We start from the raw sequence: 17584 nt of genomic DNA, 5'->3' as shown, positions 1-17584 counted from the left end.
GATGAATGTAAAAAGCTGAAACTGTTTGGGAACAACAGTTACCACCTTGGGATGAAAATACCTGGTGTTGGCTGGCGCCGCGGCTCACTAGGCTAATCCTCCGCCTGCAGCGCCGGCACCCCGGGTTTTAGTCCCGGATGCTCCTCTTCCAGGCCAGCTCTCTGCTGTGGCCCGGGAAGGCAGTGGAGGATGGCCCAAGTGCTTGGGTCCTGCACCCGCATGGGTGACCAGGAGAAGCACCTGGCTCCTGGCTTTGGATCAGCGCAGTGCCAGCCGTAGCGGCCATTTGGGGGTTGAACCGACGGAAGGAAGACCTTTCTCTCTGTCTCTCTCTCTCACTGTCTAACTCTGCCTGTCAAAAAATAAATAAATAAATACCTAGTGTTGTTCACAAGATTTGGTAGAGAGTTCTTTCCTTTAAAAAAAAAAAAAAAGGTTTCTTGCTAATTCATAGTGCGTGCACTTGTTAAAAAAATGAAATAAATTGGCCGGCGCCGTGGCTCAATAGGCTAATCCTCCGCCTTGCGGCGCCGGCACACCGGGTTCTAGTCCCGGTCAGGGCACCGATCCTGTCCCGGTTGCCCCTCTTCCAGGCCAGCTCTCTGCTGTGGCCCGGGAGTGCAGTGGAGGATGGCCCAAGTCCTTGGGCCCTGCACCCCATGGGAGACCAGGAGAAGCACCTGGCTCCTGCCATCAGAACAGCGCGGTGCGCCGGCCGCAGCGCGCTACCGCGGCGGCCATTGGAGGGTGAACCAACGGCAAAAGGAAGACCTTTCTCTCTGTCTCTCTCTCTCTCACTGTCCACTCTGCCTGTCAAAAATAAAAAATAAATAAATAAATAAATAAATAAAAAATAAAAAAAATGAAATAAATTAGGAATGTACAGTGTGGGAGGCACAGACATTTCTTTTTGCTCCTAAGAACAGAACTAACGTTCTTCCTCTTGCTGTCTGTCTGCTGCTCCCGTTTCGCTTCCAGAAGCCCTTCAGAGGCCAGTAGCGTCTGACTTCGAGCCCCCGGGGCTGAGTGAGGCTGCTCGCTGGAACTCCAAGGAAAACCTCCTCGCCGGGCCCAGTGAAAATGACCCCAACCTGTTTGTTGCACTGTATGATTTTGTGGCCAGTGGAGATAACACTCTAAGCATAACTAAAGGTAACGCAGCGGGGGTGCTGGGGCCACGTCCACCTGTGTGTGAACGTGTGCTCTCACACACCTGGAAGTGCCTGGGTGCACATAGGTGCCCGGGTGTGTCGGGAGGAGGCGGGGACTAGATCTGCGAGTGGAGGTGTTCTTTAGGGTGGGTTTGTCTGACGCGCTTCTTTTCTCCTAAGGTGAAAAGCTCCGGGTCTTAGGCTACAATCACAATGGGGAGTGGTGTGAAGCCCAAACCAAAAATGGCCAAGGCTGGGTCCCGAGCAACTACATCACGCCGGTCAACAGCCTGGAGAAGCACTCCTGGTACCACGGGCCCGTGTCCCGCAACGCCGCTGAGTACCTGCTGAGCAGCGGGATCAACGGCAGCTTCCTGGTGCGGGAGAGCGAGAGCAGTCCTGGCCAGAGGTCCATCTCGCTGAGATATGAAGGCAGGGTGTACCACTACAGGATCAACACCGCTTCTGACGGCAAGGTAGGGATGCCGGCTTCGTGGGGTGGAGGGGTGCAGCTGGGGAGGGACCCCGGCTTCGTGGGGTGGAGGGGTGCAGCTGGGATTTGTCCTGGGCTGAGAGCCCAGGGTCCTGCTTTGGGGTGGACCCACGACGAGGCTCAACCAAGATGCTTGAGGATTCCTTCAAGTACACAGCAGAAATCATTCCATCTGCCTTAGGCAAGGCCCTCCGCTGAAGCCGGCTCACGTGAGGGTGCAAGGTCCTGGGCTGCTGTGGTTCCCCCACTGTCCTGCTTGAGGTCTATCGTTAGCAGTTTCTTTTTTTTTCTTCTTCTTCTTTTTTTTTTTTTTTTTTTTTGACAGGCAGAGTGGACAGTGAGAGAGAGAGACAGAGAGAAAGGTCTTCCTTTTGCCGTTGGTTCACCCTCCAATGGCTGCCGCGGCCGGTGCACCGCGCTGATCCGATGGCAGGAGCCAGGTGCTTCTCCTGGTCTCCCATGGGGTGCAGGGCCCAAGCACTTGGGCCATCCTCCACTGCACTCCCGGGCCATAGCAGAGAGCTGGCCTGGAAGAGGGGCAACCGGGACAGGATCGGTGCCCCAACTGGGACTAGAACCCGGTGTGCCGGCGCCGCAAGGCGGAGGATTAGCCTATTGAGCCACAGTGCCAGCCAGCAGTTTCTTAAGATTGTTGGGCTTTGGACCTGCCTCTTAGATTAAGACTCTTCCTTTAAAACAAAATAAAACAAAAAACCTCTTCACAATAATATTCACTGAGAAAAATCCAAATGGTATTTTTAAAGCAAAAGACACCTTTAACAGCGCTCCTTCCAGATAAGGCTGGCACGTGGCCCTCTTCCCATGGATGACCTCACCTTTGTGGCTACATACAGGTGTGCGCGCGCACAGTAGGCTCAGGTTGTGGTCTTGTAAAGGAGTGGGCAAGAGCGATTTTGTGGTCTTCATGGAAACAGCTGGGAGTCCTTGAAGGGAAGGGAGCAGTTAACATTTGCTGAGTCCCTACTTGTGCTGGGACGCCCGGCAGTTGCCATCTCATTGAAACCCTACCTCAGTCCTCTGGGCGGGTCCTGACACAGGTGCATTTGGGCATTGAAGAAAGGGAGGCTTAGAAGGAGGACGGTCTTGCTAGCGCCTTGTGGTGAGTAACTGACGGAGCCAGGTCCAGCTCCCACCATCCGATCCTCTGCACCAGCCTGTGGATTGCGGGGGGTGGTCAGGTGGTGTAATTTTTAGTACAGAAGGTATGCACATGGTTTCAAAAATTGACAGAACAAAATGAATTACAGTGGAAAGTAATTATGTGTCCTAAGTAGTTCACTGCCCAGAGACTCCCACTATTAGAGTATCTTGTAGAGTGACCCGGAGTGTGTGTGTCTCTAAGGACACATAGCCGATGCCAGCCCTCCCCTGTCCTGATGGCCGCACATCTGGAGCTGCCTCCCTCTTGCTGATGGCCCTTGTAGCACAGAAAGCCCTTCGTTTGTGTACACGCCCCCTGCTGGCTGGCTTTTGAGTTGTTTCCAATCTTTGGTTAAGAGGTGGCTTCCAGAGCCAGTCGTGGCTCAATAGGCTAATCCTCCACCTTGCAGTGCCGGCACACCGGGTTCTAGTCCCGGTCGGGGTGCCGGATTCTGTCCCGGTTGCCCCTCTTCCAGGCCAGCTCTCTGCTATGGCCCGGGAAGTACAGTGGAGGATGGCCCGAGTGCTTGGGCCCTGCACCCCATGGGAGACCAGGAGAAGCACCTGGGTCCTGCCTTCGGATCAGCGTGGTGTGGCGGCCATTGGAGGGTGAACCAACGGCAAAGGAAGACCTTACTCTCTTTCTCTCTCACTGTCCACTCTGCCTGTCAAAAATAAATAATTAATTAATTTAAAAAAAGAGGTGGCTTCCAAATCATTTTTAAATCTGGGCTCACATCACCACCCAGTACTCACACTGGTAACAAAAGTTTCATGAAACTTTCCCTACCCCAACTCTTTGTGACACATTCTGATATTTTGCGTCCGTTTTGTTCTACTTGATATTTTAAAAACTTCTGGTTGTAATCTAAATATTTCATAGGACCATTAATGACTGGTGCCCTGCAGTTTGAAAATATACTGCATATTCGCATATAGTAACTGTATGCAAAACAAATTGCTAGAACTGATGAATGTTAAAATTTGTATAGGGGCGGGGCTGGCACTGTGGTGTAGCAGGTAGAGCTGTCTCCTGCAGCATTGGTATCCCATATGGGTACCGGTTCGAGTCCTGGTTGCTCTACTTCTAATCCACCTCCCTGCTAATGCACCTGGGAAAGCAGTGGAAGATGGCCCAAGTGCTTGGGCCCCTGCACCCACGCAGAAGACCCAGATGGAGCTCCTGGCTCCTGGCTTTGGATCGGCACATCTCCCGCTGGTGTGGCCATCTGGGGAGCGAAGCGGCAGATGAAAGGCCTTTCTCTGCTTCTCCCCCCTCTCTGTCTATAACTCTACCTCTCCAATAAATCTTTTAAAAAAGAAGAGAAAAGAAATACACCAGATTTATGTTTGTATCTGCGCTGCTGCCCTCTCTCCTCCTTGGCCTGTCCATTGCCAGCGCCAGGCTGGTCGTTACTCTAACCGTATGCTGTATTTTAACATCGGGTAGCACTGTTCTGCTCTTCTGACTTGGTAGCATTTTCCTGGCTGTCTTTACAAATTTGTACCCTATGAACATACTCTTTTTTTTTTTTAGTGTTCTGGCTAAATCCTGTCGTCAGTGTCGCTCTCTGTCATGCGGGTATCCTTGGTGGCAGCACCGTGGTTGGTGGGACAGAGCGTAGTCTCCTGCTGTGTGGTCTCCTCGGCTTGCTGTTAGTTGTTTTCTCATCACAGATGTGGAGCTGGGTACTTGTGTCCCATAGGAGCTGCTCCAGGGCCCTGGGCCCTTGCAAGCCTCAGACCTCGAGGGTGCCTTTTGAGTGAGTCAGGACCCCAGGGTGCGCTCCCTGGGGGAGGCGATTCTCTGGAGCCGACAGCTCGCTCCCCTGGCACTGCTAATCCAGGGTAGGCCCCGTTGCCCCTGATCCTCACGTGAAGTTCGTGCTGAGCAGGGTAATGGTGTCTCCTCCCCAGAGCTGTTCCATCGGCAGCCTGTACCAGATGCAGGCAGGCGTGATCTCATTTGACAGCTCATCAGCTGGGGTTGGGCTGAAACACTGTGCATAGGGAAGAAAGGCCTGCTGTGGCCTACCTGGCTGGCAGGATTTGAGAGCATCCGAAGCAGCCGCCGCCCCTATCCGAGTGCCTGCCTCTCGGGTTCCTTTCCTTCCAGGGAGAGCGCGGGGGTGGGATGGGGGGGACTCGCTTGCAGCAGCTCCCACTGTGGGGCAGATCCTCAGCAGCCCCCGCCTGCCGGAGACCTCCCTTCCCAGCCCACAGGGCCACCTCTCTGTGAGGGTGGGACCACGTCCCTGGAGTGCGTGGGCAGCGTCAGAGTGGGACAGTTTCGTGTGGGACACCGTGGCTGGTGGGAAGATGCATCTCACATAGTAGAACTTTTGTGTTTTATGTTTGGTTACTTGTTTTTATTCATTTGGAAGAGTAAGAGAGAGAAAAAGATCTTCCACCTGCCACACAGCAGAACTTGGCTGTAATCCTTTTTGGATTTCTAAAGGGAAAATGTAAGGTTGGTGGAAGGACAGGCTAGGATTGAATAAGTTCAATTCTTACTTTCAAATTAGCTGATCTTCAGAAAAAAACTGAATTTAGAAGATCCTCTCTAAGCCCCCTCCTCCTGGCTCCTCTTCCCTGTCGGGCTGATCAGTTAGCCCCAGGGCCGCAGGACTTTGGAGCTGGGCCGGTACCGACCCGAGCCTCCTGCCGGTCTTGACGCCTTGGGAGCCTTCAGATGCCTGAGACCCGGCTGTTGTTGTTCTACCACGGAGAGCGGCTCGGCTCCTCCAGGGCTGATCCTTCGTTACTGCAGCAGAGAATGATCGATTCCTCCACCACCACCACGCCCCCTTCCTAAACCGTTCTCAGTTCTGCTGATCTGTGTCCACACCTCGGTCCTCCTGGGTGGAGTGCGCTGGTCGTGTTCCCCAGTACCGCAGAGCCCTGGACAGAGTCTGCCCTGTTCTCTAGAGATGCCCAGCCGACGTTCGGGCCCTGGTCTGCTGAAGGGCACGGGAGTGGAGGGTGGGCTTGAGCCGGAAGCTTCGGAAGCCCCTCCCTCGTCGCCCAGTGACTCCGCCAGTGCAGGTGTCCTGGGCACAGCCAGGCTTCCTGGTGTGCGAGCGGCTCTCGGGGGATGCTCACTCCCTGGCCAGCAGCCTGCAGCAGCATCGAGCACAACCCCTGCCTGTGCGTGTGCCTGTCAGCAGGAGGACGCGTGTGGGGAGCGGCTGTGACCTGCCCTGGCTGGGGGCCTGTGCATGCTGGCGTCCAGGGCGTGGCGTGATGGCACAGCACTCGTGGCCTAACCTCGCTGCCTTCTCTGAACAAGCCGCACACTGCTGATGAGCTCCCAGTTCACTGGCAAAACGCCGCTCAAAGCCGGAACTGGTCGAGAGGCGGCAGCCAGGCCGCGAGCGAGAGAAGCGCGACGCGCGTTTAGGGGCCGGGGTGTCAGAGCTCCCGGGGCTGGCACGTCCGTTTTACCCTGAAGAGATGGAGCACGTCACAGCGTCTGTCAATTTAGTTATCAGAAAGGGTAAAGTTGGTGCATTTGGTCAGACCTCCCGTAGCACTCAGGTCTCTGGCAGAGTGGACCGGGAGTGCATCCTGCATGACCTGGGGCTGGGGCCACTAGCATTCCGTGTGTGCATGGTTGGAGGAACTTGACCTTCGGGTTGGGGAGCCCACCTCCGTGCTGCCTGCCCTGGCAGGAGGAATGGGCCGTGAGCCTTGCTCCCAGGAGCCCAGAGCAGCCTCTTCTGCCCTGTACCGCCCCGTGGTGTCCGAGGTAGGGATTCCGGGAACGTCTTTTTGGAATGCTTCTTCTCACTCTGCTCCCGTCCGGCTGGGGGGTAGAGGGAGCACAGGTCAGGGCTGGGAACAGTTCTGTCTGTGACTAAGGCTGAGGAGCGTGCCGTGGCCGTGGCCGTGGCCGTGGCTGTGTGAGTCTTCAGGGCAGGCGCAGTGGCTCCCTCACAGGCTCGTGTGCACACATCCCTGGGTGTGGGTGTGCCCCATGCGGCCCCAGGGCTTCTCCTTGGTGCTGTGGCAGACGAAGCAGGCCTCCCGGAAGGCCCCATCTTGCAGGGGGATGAGCCAGGCTCCAGGAGCCGCCTTCACGGGAGGAGCAGGCCCGGAGCAGGGGAGTCCCGGACAGATCCTGGACTTCTCGGAATTCTGTTTCAGCAAGGTTGATGCCGACAGACTTCTATAAGCCCAGAGTTTTAAAAATTCACTTGTGTCCCCTCTCCCAGCAAAAAGAGAGAGAAGGGGTGGGGGGCAGCGAGCGAGGCAACGAGGTCTCTGTTGCTGAATCCTGTGACTGTCTTGAGGGTTTACAGGTGGGTGGGCCTATGTGCTGGGTCACTCCCTGCTTTACCCAGTGTCGCCAACTTCAGGGAGCAGTGGTGCCTGAACCGCCTTGACCCTGCCCTGCGTCTCGGTCTCATTCTCTTCCCAGGCCATAAGACGTTACAGCGGCAGCAGAAGCCTGGGCCTTTTTCTGGTCATCATGCCAGTGTCACTGCTGTCCTCGCTGTCCTCCTTCTCCTTGGGTCTTTGCACTTGGGGCAGGTGCCCCAACACCTTGTTGTGATACAAGTCCTCCCCCGGCCTCCCCAGTCTCCGCTGTGGTCAGCTGTCCCCAGCATGCCAGCAGGCTCAGGTCCAGGCCGGAGCCCAGGCGTTCTGTGTGGGTTGCCGTGCGCGGGTGTTTTGGGGAAGGAGGCATTCCCTCACCAGTCACTGAGCAAACAAGAAGAGAGGTGGCCGGCACCGCCCACGCCGTTGCTCGGGGGGCCTGCTCCTTCTCCCCCCCCCCCCCCCCGCCCTGTCTTTGCTGCTCTAGATCTCACACAGAGACAGGCGTGTGCGTGTGTCTGAAATCCTTGTCCCTCCCCGTGCCGGAAATTGTCGTGCAGCCTCCTGTGCGGCCGTCACGCCCCCATTGTGCTCCTGGGGAGTGCTGATGGAGGCAGCCCACTGGGGCGTGCCACGGGAACTTGCACGTCTTGGCCTCAGTCTGTGTTCTTATTCTGTGGGACAGAGACGAAGCAGTGAGCAGGAGGTGACCAGCTAGTGTCAGGTACCTGCAGAGGAGTAAGACTTGAGGTGGGCGGAGACTTCAGCCTGGGTGGTCAGGGAAGACCACTGACAGCTCAGGTGGTCTCAGAATGGTAAGCCAGACCTGGGCATGTGCGGTTTAACGGGGAGTTTAGGCAGAGGGTGCAGCAGGTGCGAAGGCCCTGAGGCCTTCTGTTGTCTGGTTCTGCTTCTGTGAGTAAGGGGTCGCCCTGTAGAGGAAGACGCTACACGTGATTCTCTAAACGCTGTCCTGAGTGCGGAGCTGCTTACTTGACATCCTTGCTGTTCATTAAAGTGGGACGACAGCTCAGGCGGCTTTATTTGGGTTGAGATTGCGTCTTCGGTGTGGACTGAAGGCTGTCCGCTGTCTTCCTCAGCTCTACGTCTCCTCGGAGAGCCGCTTCAACACCCTGGCCGAGCTGGTCCATCATCACTGCACCGTGGCCGATGGCCTCATCACCACCCTGCACTACCCGGCCCCCAAGCGCAACAAGCCCACGGTGTACGGCGTGTCCCCCAGCTACGACAAGTGGGAGATGGAGCGCACCGACATCGCCATGCGGCACCGGCTGGGCGGCGGCCAGTACGGGGAGGTGTACGAGGGCGTGTGGAAGAAGTACAGCCTCACAGTGGCCGTGAAGACCTTGAAGGTGGGCGGAGCTCTCTGCACGGGGGACCCTCTGCGTGCTCTCGGTGTGTTTCCCAGGGGGCGAGGACGGCCGCATCCCCACAGGCCGTGGGGGCAGCTTTCTCTTTCTATGGCGAGACTCTTCCTGCCGCGGGGCGTGGCGGCCGCGTCCTCCTGAGAGTCAGACGGCGGGGGAAAGGCCCCGGTTTGGAAAGAGCAGTAGGCAGAACGCCCTTGCCTCTTCTGCTGGCAGGTGCCCGCCTGGGCCTCTGCCCTCGGGTCAGGGCCCGGCCTTCTGCGAGCAGAGGGCCAAGCACTCCCTGCCGACGCACGCCGCCTGTGCGCACTCCCTGACAAGGGGACACTGTGGTTCCAAGCACATTTTTTTCTCCTCAAATATTTGAAATCCTTAGGACGCTGGGCAGGGGGGTGATTTCCGTGTTCAGACCGCTGCCTTCTTCAGGTGCGGCCTGAGCTCTTCCCTGTGGTGAGTGTCCCCTAGCGTTAGCCCGCGTCACTCACTGGTTTTCAGTGAATTCTGATTATGTCGGCCCCTGCACAGACACGCTGGGGGAGCCCCTTGTAGCCGTTAGACAAGGAGCAGCTGGCGCTGTGGCGCAGAACAGGAAGAGCAAAACAGCCCCGCCCCGCACCTCCAGGCCTGCGAGTGCAAGGAACACCCCTCTGCTCCCCGTGGTTGGACGCAGGGTGGAAGCACAGGCCCAGAGGAGCAGGCCTTGCCCAGCGTGCTCGACCGGGGAGGGCCCGGGCCTTCCCCACTCGTCTGGGCCAGGGTGTGTAAAGATGCGGTACACCGGATTTCAGCCAGTAAAGGCTTGTTTGAAAACTCCGAAGGATGAGAGCCTGCGGAGTTTGTAACTGAGGCAAGGCCACCTCTGTGGTTGATGCCACAACGTCTCACGTCGGCCGTCGGAGGAGATGCCAGGGAGGGCGCTGGTGGGGTGGAGCTTATTTCTACACCAGCGAATCAGAATTGTTTGGGAACGGGTGCCTTTAGGATCTGCTTACTATCGACGGGTTATTGGACTCCAGGGGCTTTGCCCGAGTTGGATTCACTCAGGGTCCCACAACTGATAAAGACACAGGATCTGGGGCGGCCGTTTGACCTCACGTGGCCTGGGCCCCACATCCGAGTGCCTGGGGTTGGTTCCCAGCTCTGGCTCCTGACTCCAGCTTCCCCCAGTGCAGACCCTAGGAGGCAGCGCTGACAGCTCCAGTGGTTGGGTCCCAACCACCCGACGTGGGTGGCCTGGATGGAGTTCCCTGCTTCAGCTCGGCCCAGCCCTGGCTATTACGGGATTTGAGGAGTGAACCAGAAGATGGGAGTTCTCTGGGGCGGTGTGTCTCTCTCAACTTTAACAAACAGGAAGAGAACAGGGTCTAGTTGCATGGTTCCTGTGGGTAGTCACCCAGGTGGGATCTAATCAGAGGGGAGGTGCATCCCTTTTCCTCGGTCAACTCCAAGTGTGGCACCAGACTACCAAATGAGCTGTTCCTCCTTCCGCCCCGCCCTGCGGAAACAGTCTTGCGACATGTTGCCTCTCTGTCAAGTAAGATTGGTATCAGCATTTCGGATGGTTATCTCCACAATAGAGACCCAGCTCGTAGATTCTGAATCAGTCTTGGCTAACGTTTATGGAGCGCTTGCAGTGCCTGGTGGAGTTCAGTGCTTGTTGCGTACAAAGTCCTGCTCAACGCCTGCAGCCGTCGGACGAGGAGTGAGCGGAGCTGAGGCCTGCCCTGCGATGTGAACCCAGGGGTCCAGCTCCTCTTGGTCGGTTGATCAGTTCCTCAAACTCCGTGAGCACCACCTTAGCCAACTGAAAAGCCTGCCTTCCCCTCCTTCCCACTTACCTCCCTCAGAGGCCATGGCCACTTTTCTCTTCAAAACCTGAAAATCTCTTGCCGCTGCAGCCCAAGCTGCTTTTGCTGCACAGGTCTTGCTATGCCTCTGCACCGAGCCCCACCTCCTGTCCGCGGGGTCTGAGGACAGCCACACTCAGAGCTCTGCCGTCTCTGGTTCACTCCCCGAATGGCCTCAACAGTTGCCTGGGCCGGGCCAAGGCCAGGAGCCCGGAGCTCAGCCCAGGCTCCCGTAGGCGTGGCAGGGACCCAGCTCTTTGCCTCCCAGGATGCACATTAGCAAGAAGCAGCTGCAGGACTGGCACGGGTACCCCGACAGGGGATGTGGGTGTCCCGGGCAGCACATTTGTGTTCTTTCAACTTTTAAAAAATGTTGATTTATTTTCATCTACTCAAAAGGGGGAGAGAGAGAGGCAGAGAGAAACATCCATTTGCTGGTTCACTCCCCAAATGCCTGCAACAGCCGAGAGCCAGGAACTCCATCCAGGTTCCCACATGGGTGGCAGGGGCCCAAGTTACATGGGCCATCATCTGCTGCCTCCAGGGAGCACTAGGAGGGAGCTGGGTTGCAAGTGCAGAGTAGCTGGGACTCGAACCAGGCAACCCAATGTAGGATGCAGGTGTCCAAGCAGCGGCTTAACCCCCTGCACCACAGTGCCCACCCCAATTTCAAATGAGTTGTATCCCAAAAGTTAGTTTTTACATCAAGACTGACTCATGAACTAACTGATAAATTTCCTTTATTTTTTTAAAGATTTATTTATTTGAAAGAGTTAGAGAGAAAGAGAGAGAGAGAGGTCTTCCATCCGCTGCTGGTTCACTCTCCAATGGCTACAACAGCCAGGGCCATTCCAAAGCCAAGAGCCAGGAACTTCTTCCCAGTCTCCCACGTGGGTACAAGGGCCCAAGGACTTGGGCCATCTTCTGCTGCTTTCCCAGGTGCACTAGCAGGGTGCTGGATCAGAAGCAGAGCACCCAGGACTCAAATCAGTACCCATGTGGGATGCCGACGCTGCAGCCTGGGCCTTAACCCGCTGTGCCACAGCACCGGCCCAAATTTGCTTTTCAAACAGGAAAACAACCTTATGTGCTTTTCACATGGGTAATGTGTGCTCGTACCTGCCTCTCCCCCGCCGTGTTCACATCTTTGCTGAGTCCGTGTGTGTGACTGAGCCGTGTGGCAGCATGTTGTGGGCACTGCTCTGTACCTCTGTTGCCCCCCTGCTGTGTCTCGGGACACGTGAGGCCGGCCGGCTGGCTGTGCGGTGGGCCTGCTGTGACGTGGCCCAGCCCTCCGTGGGTCTCTGGTTACCTCCAGTATTTTGCTGTCACAACGCTGCAGGATCGCCCTCGTTGGCCACATGGGGGGGAGCGTTCTGCCGGGTTAGCTCCTCAGGACTGCGGGGTCAGGGATGCCGAGCCTCCCACCTGGTGCCTTCCTAAGGCCTCCGGCCCATTCACCCTCCTTCCCGGGGGCACAGGAAGTGCTGAGTCGCCTTTACAACGGTGTGTGTTTTGCTTTTAGATTTTTTCTCCCAGGGAATTGGTCTCACTGGGAGCTCAGAAATAGCCAGAGACAGACAGCACAGGTGCGGGCAGCCGTCTGTCTTGGCCTCAGAGCGAGGGCGACCGTTCCTTGCCGTGGGCTGTCTGGCTGTGGAGCTGCAAGCTCTTGGGCCATTTGGGGACTGGAGCTCCAGGGGTTCCTTGGTGAACTTGTTTCCCCCGGGCTTTCCCGTGAGTTTCCAGTCCCACGCCTGGTTTAGCCGCCTTCCTGGGTCAGCCCCAGAAACGCCGCCGGCCCCCGCGGCGCGTTCATTATGTCCGTCACTGTGCGCGTCGCCTTGCCCACCGAGCGGTTGATTAGAAACCGGACGTAGATGTGGCGAGCCCCGCTGCAGGCCAGTGGCCACTGCGGAGGCGTTGTTCAGGAACGCGGGGAGGCCCAGTACTGCTTACCACACTGCAGTGCCTGCATTGGGGGGTGCGCGCCGAGCAGGAGGGCACAGGTGAGGGGACGCATCTGGGAGAAGTCCCAGTGTTCCTCAGAGAGCACCCTTCTGTTCTGTGAGCGCACATGCCGTCCACATCCCGGGGACAGCAGCCGTGAGAGGCAGCGTGGCTGGCCACCGCCCAGGCCCTGCGCCCGGCGTTCCCAGCCTGAGCTGGGTCCTGGTGTTCAGAGAGGCCGCGGGGCAGCAGCAGTAGGCTCGTAACAGCGGTCAGTCATCCTCTTCCCACTGCTGCCCCGCCAGATGCCCACCCGCGTCTGGACCCCTCCCCAGCAGGCACGGACGAGACCGGCTGAAAATTACCGGCTTACACTTGCGTCTGAGTTACTTTATTTCACTGTGCAATGCAAAGTTCTCTTCAAAAGCATAATGGATTTTTTTTTTAATTTTAAGTTTTTTAAAATTTTAAATAAAAGTAAATGTGCAGTACAGGATCTCATCATGGGAATGAGAGTTCACGCGAGCACAGATCTGTGCTCCCAGCAGGGGGAGACAAACTCACACTGATTTTTCTGAGAAAAAAAACAAGGACTGAGGCTGGCAGGGATGGGGGAGAAACACAGGTGAGGAGAGGGTGCCCCGAAGCCCTCTTGTTTGCCTGTTCACGCCTGCCAGGTTCTAGAACATGCATCTTCAGAGGAGGGTCCGCAGCTGTGACATCTGAAATGACGTCCCTGTGTGTGACTGACTGTGCAGTGCTTTGAGAAAGAAAAGCTCCGCTTGCCCAGGAAGGCTGATTCCAGAGTTAGTTTGGAGCATGTTACTGGTCAAGCAGCACTGACCCCGGTTCTGGCAGCATTCACGCCTCAGCGTTGGCGTGAGCGTGTCACCTGGTTGGTCAGAGCGCTCTGAGAAGCAGGGGGCTCCAGAGGATTAAACTGCCCGTGGGGGACCGTGTTGTGGCGCAGCGGGTAAAGCTCCGCCGTGGCGCTTGTTCGAGTCCCGGCTGCTCCCCTTCCCGTCCAGCTCTGTGCTAATGGCCTGGGAAAGCAGCAGAGGATGGCCCATGTGCTTGGCCCCTGCCAACCATGTGGGAGACCCAGGTGAAGCTCCTGACTCCTGGCTTCAGCCTGGAGTAGCCTCTGGAGGAGTAGCCTCTGTGAGCCGACTTTGACCTTTGGCCTCGGGTGAGAATTCCCAAGTTCAGCACCAGAGGGAAAGGCGCCTCCGGAGCCCCGTGCAGTCAGGCGAGGGCCCCGGGCGTGTGAGCCCTCCGCGCGCGCCCCTGCTCGGCGTGCGGGGTGCCCAGCCCTGTGTCCGCCCGCAGGAGGACACCATGGAGGTGGAAGAGTTCCTGAAGGAAGCTGCAGTGATGAAGGAGATCAAGCACCCCAACCTGGTGCAGCTGCTCGGTACGTGGGGCTCCCGGGGGCCCGGGTTCCACGCCTGCTCTCTGCCGGCGTCAGCTCTCGGGGGAAGAGGGCTGCGGTGGGAGGGGGGGTGAGGGGACGAGAACGGCGCTGCTCTAAACAGCGCTTTGCTGGAAGCGGTCACGTGTGGGTCTCAGGCTGCCTTCTGAAGCTGGCTGCGGGGCTCTCACGAAGGTGGTTCTGCAGCAGACGTCACTGTCGGGCTCGGTCCTGGGGGCTGGGTCTCTGCTGGGGGGCAGCCTCTGCCTGCGTGGGTTCTGGTCCACTGGCCTGGGAGGAAGCAGAGAGCAGGCTGTGCTCTCACAGGGGCAGAGTCTCAAGCCACTGCTGCCTGGAACCATGGTAGAAGTTGGGCCCAGGGGCCAGTGCTGTGGCATAGCAAGTAAAGCCACAGCCCATGGTGCTGGCATCCCATAGGGGTGCCAGTTTGAGTCCTGGCTGCTCCACTTCCGATCCAGCTCCCTGCTATGGCCTGGGAAAGCAGTAGTAGATGACCCAAGTGCTTGGGCCCCTGACCCACATGGGAGACCTGGAGGAGGCTCCTGGCTCCTGGCTTTGGACCAGCCCAGCCAGCTCCTGCCATTGCAGCCATTTGGGGATTGAACCAGTGGATAAGTTGATCTCTGTTTCTCTCTCTCTGCCTTTCAAATAAATAAATAAATAAATCTTTTTTTTTTTTTTTTTTAAAGAAGTTCGGCCGGCGCCGTGGCTTAACAGGCTAATCCTCTGCCTTGCGGCGCCGGCACACCGGGTTCTAGTCCCGGTTGGGGCGCCGGATTCTATCCCGGTTGCCCCTCTTCCAGGCCAGCTCTCTGCTGTGGCCCGGGAAGGCAGTGGAGGATGGCCCAAGTGCTTGGGCCCTGCACCTGCATGGGAAACCAGGAGAAACACCTGGCTCCTGGCTTCGGATCAGCACGATGCGCTGGCCGCAGCAGCCATTGGAGGGTGAACCAACGGCAAAAAGGAAGACTTCTCTCTGTCTCTCTCTCTCACTATCTACTCTGCCTGTCCCAAAATAAATAAATAAAAGTTGGGCCCAGGACATTGGTGCAGAGTTTATGTTTCAGGAGCTTCTCTCTCTCTCTCTCTCTCTCTCTCTTTTTTATGATTTTATTTATTTACCTGAGAGGTAGAGTTACAGACAGAGAGGATGAGACAGAGAGGCCTTCCATCTGCTGGTTCACTCCCCAGATGGCCACAATGGCTGGAGCTGAGCCACTCTAAAGCCAGGAGCAGGAGCTTCTTCCAGGTCTCCCACACGGGTGCAGGGACCCAAGCACTTGGGCCATCTTCTGCTTTCCAGGGCATAGTAGAGAGCTGGATCAGAAGTGGAGCAGCCGGGACTAGAACCGGCGCCCATATGGGATGCCGGCGCCATAGGTACAGAATTAACCTACTGCGCCCCGGCACTGGCCCCAGGAGCATCTCTGTAGCAGCCCCCTTCAGTGCCCACTCGCTGTGTGGTTGGCAGGGGTCTGTACCCGGGAGCCCCCGTTCTACATAATCACTGAGTTCATGACCTATGGGAACCTGCTGGACTACTTGCGAGAGTGTAATCGGCAGGAGGTGAACGCTGTGGTGCTGCTCTACATGGCCACGCAGATCTCGTCAGCCATGGAGTACCTGGAGAAGAAGAACTTCATCCACAGGTAGGGGGCGGCCGGGCAGCCTGGCTCAGGTGCCGGCCTCAGGGCCCGCAGCACGCTGGACCTCAGAGCAAAGATGGGCGCCAGGTTCCTGGTGTAGCAGCATTGGGCATGCGCCCAGGACTAACTCCAGCCAGGCCTGGACCCTGGACTGGCGGAGCAGTCAGTCCCTGGGGTAAGGAGCCTTTCGCTTGTGAGCCATTTTGGACTGAGCAGAACAGTAAATGAAGGTCGTGAAAGGCGTCCCTCCTCGCCTCGCAGCTCCTCTGCACCCAGTGTTCCTGTCCCCGGGGCCGGCCTTCCTCAGCCCCTGGGGGCAGTGGGCACTGCTTTTCTGCAGGCTCGCCGTAACAGCGCTGCAGAGGTCTCGTGATGTGTGTGCTTGTGTGCACACGTGTGTGTGTGCGTGCATGTGTGTACACTGTGTGCATGCACGTGTGTGTACACACAGTATGTGTGCGTGTGTGTGCATGTGTGTATGCACTGTGTGTGCATGTGTGTACACACTGTGTGCGTGCGTGTGTGTACACATGGTGTGTGCGTGTGTACATGTGTGTATGCACTGCGCGTGTGTACGTGTGTGTACGCACTGCGTGTGCATGTGTGCACTGTGTACATGTGTGTGCACTGCGCATGTGTGTGTGCACACTGCGCATGTCTGTGTACGCAATGTGTGTGTGTTTGCGTGTGCGTGTGTGTGCATGTGTGTTTCCTCCCGTGTCTTTATTATCTTGGTCTCCACTTGACTTGCTGTCAGCTGGTTCGCGGGTGTTTCCACGATTGTCAGAACGTAGGTCTGAGGCCTGAATTAAGCGTCTTGCTGGCTCTGCAGCCTGGAGTGCTTTGACCTTCAAGTGCGCCAGTTGCCCCCGTCTTTGCATGCTTTGCTGGTGGAAATGGCTTCCTAGCAAAGTGACGGCCCGTGCAGGGCGCAGCCTGATGGGCTTCGCCCGCGTCTCAGACGAGTGTTTGCCGTGCCGCCGCGTGGCCTTTCCTACCCAATTAACTCGAGTGTGAAGCCTCTACACGAGGTTGCCGCACAGAGAAGCAGAGCGGCGCGCGGGAGATGCTGGCAGCCCCTCGTCCGCAGATTTTCCGTGCCCCGCAGGAGCCTGATCCAGATGCTCCCGTCACTCGGGACGGTGAACCTCTGATGCTGCACATTGAGATGTCCTGACTCCTGGTTTGCCATGCACGGCCGGGTCTGCTCCCTCCTCATTCAGGCACTTAAAATGCTTTGCCGAAATCCCATTAGGCACAGCTCTCCGTGTTTAATGCCTCTCTCCTTGCTGATGCCCAGGCTCTCGCGCAGCCGTCGCTGTACGCGGCTGCCTCCTCACACTCCTGCACCCCGGTGTGCCTTGTGCATTTGTGGTTAACCTCCATGGAGCAGAGATTAAACGGCTCCCTCCCCGGGAGGCTCAGGAGGCGGGAGGAAGAGGGTTGTGAGTTGGCATTTGGGTGAGCATCAGGAAGAAAAAGAAAGGGAGGAGGCAGAATCTAGGTGGAGGCGCCCGGGCTTTATTTTACTCCGTCCTGGTCATGCCTGCCTGGGTAGGACAACTGTTGTACCTAAGTTCCTTGTGACGGAGGATCGGGCTGAGTGCTGGTTGCCGTGCCTGGCGTGCAGTAGCAGTAACGGCGCCCTTACATAACTCGCCGCTGTTCTCAAGGCATCGCTGGAAGCACCTGACACGTTCATTCATTGCGCTCGCAGCCCCAGGGTGTAGGTGCCTTTATCATCATCCTCACGGGTGAAGTAACCGAGTCCCAGGGTAACTAACCTGCTGCAGGTCCCAGTGCCTCCCGGGCTGCCCCTGTCGCCGTGAATGCCTGCAGGGGCCGACGCCATTTGCCTCGCCAGTTCTGCACCTTCACTTGCTGGCGGTGGATTTGGGCAGCCGAAACCTGGGAGTCTCACGGTGACCTTCCCTTCCCAGGGACCTTGCTGCCCGGAACTGCCTGGTAGGGGAAAACCACTTGGTGAAGGTGGCTGACTTTGGCCTGAGCAGGCTAATGACGGGGGACACCTACACGGCCCACGCCGGAGCCAAGTTTCCCATCAAGTGGACCGCGCCGGAGAGCCTGGCCTACAACAAATTCTCCATCAAGTCCGACGTGTGGGGTAAGGGCCGCCGGCCGGCGCAGTCCACTCCCAGGGGGCTTTGCTCCTTTCTTCTCTACTCGCACACCAGC

The 17584-nt window shown here is 57.5% G+C and overlaps 1 protein-coding gene across 2 annotated transcripts in view; it reads left to right on the top strand.

Moving 5' to 3' along the window:
- ABL1 (ABL proto-oncogene 1, non-receptor tyrosine kinase) overlaps nucleotides 1–17584 on the top strand; it is a 139121-nt gene that overhangs the window by 112203 nt on the left and 9334 nt on the right. For both annotated transcript variants that reach the window (XM_062207366.1, XM_062207367.1), the window contains exons 2-7: nucleotides 979–1152; nucleotides 1332–1627; nucleotides 8226–8498; nucleotides 13640–13724; nucleotides 15214–15391; nucleotides 17329–17513. In XM_062207366.1, coding sequence (XP_062063350.1) covers nucleotides 979–1152; nucleotides 1332–1627; nucleotides 8226–8498; nucleotides 13640–13724; nucleotides 15214–15391; nucleotides 17329–17513 — 1191 coding nt within the window. The remainder of the gene's footprint in view (nucleotides 1–978; nucleotides 1153–1331; nucleotides 1628–8225; nucleotides 8499–13639; nucleotides 13725–15213; nucleotides 15392–17328; nucleotides 17514–17584) is intronic.

The sequence above is a fragment of the Lepus europaeus genome, chromosome 12 (assembly GCF_033115175.1).
Source record: "Lepus europaeus isolate LE1 chromosome 12, mLepTim1.pri, whole genome shotgun sequence".
NCBI lineage: Eukaryota > Metazoa > Chordata > Mammalia > Lagomorpha > Leporidae > Lepus > Lepus europaeus.
This window is presented reverse-complemented; position numbering and strand designations above follow the sequence as displayed.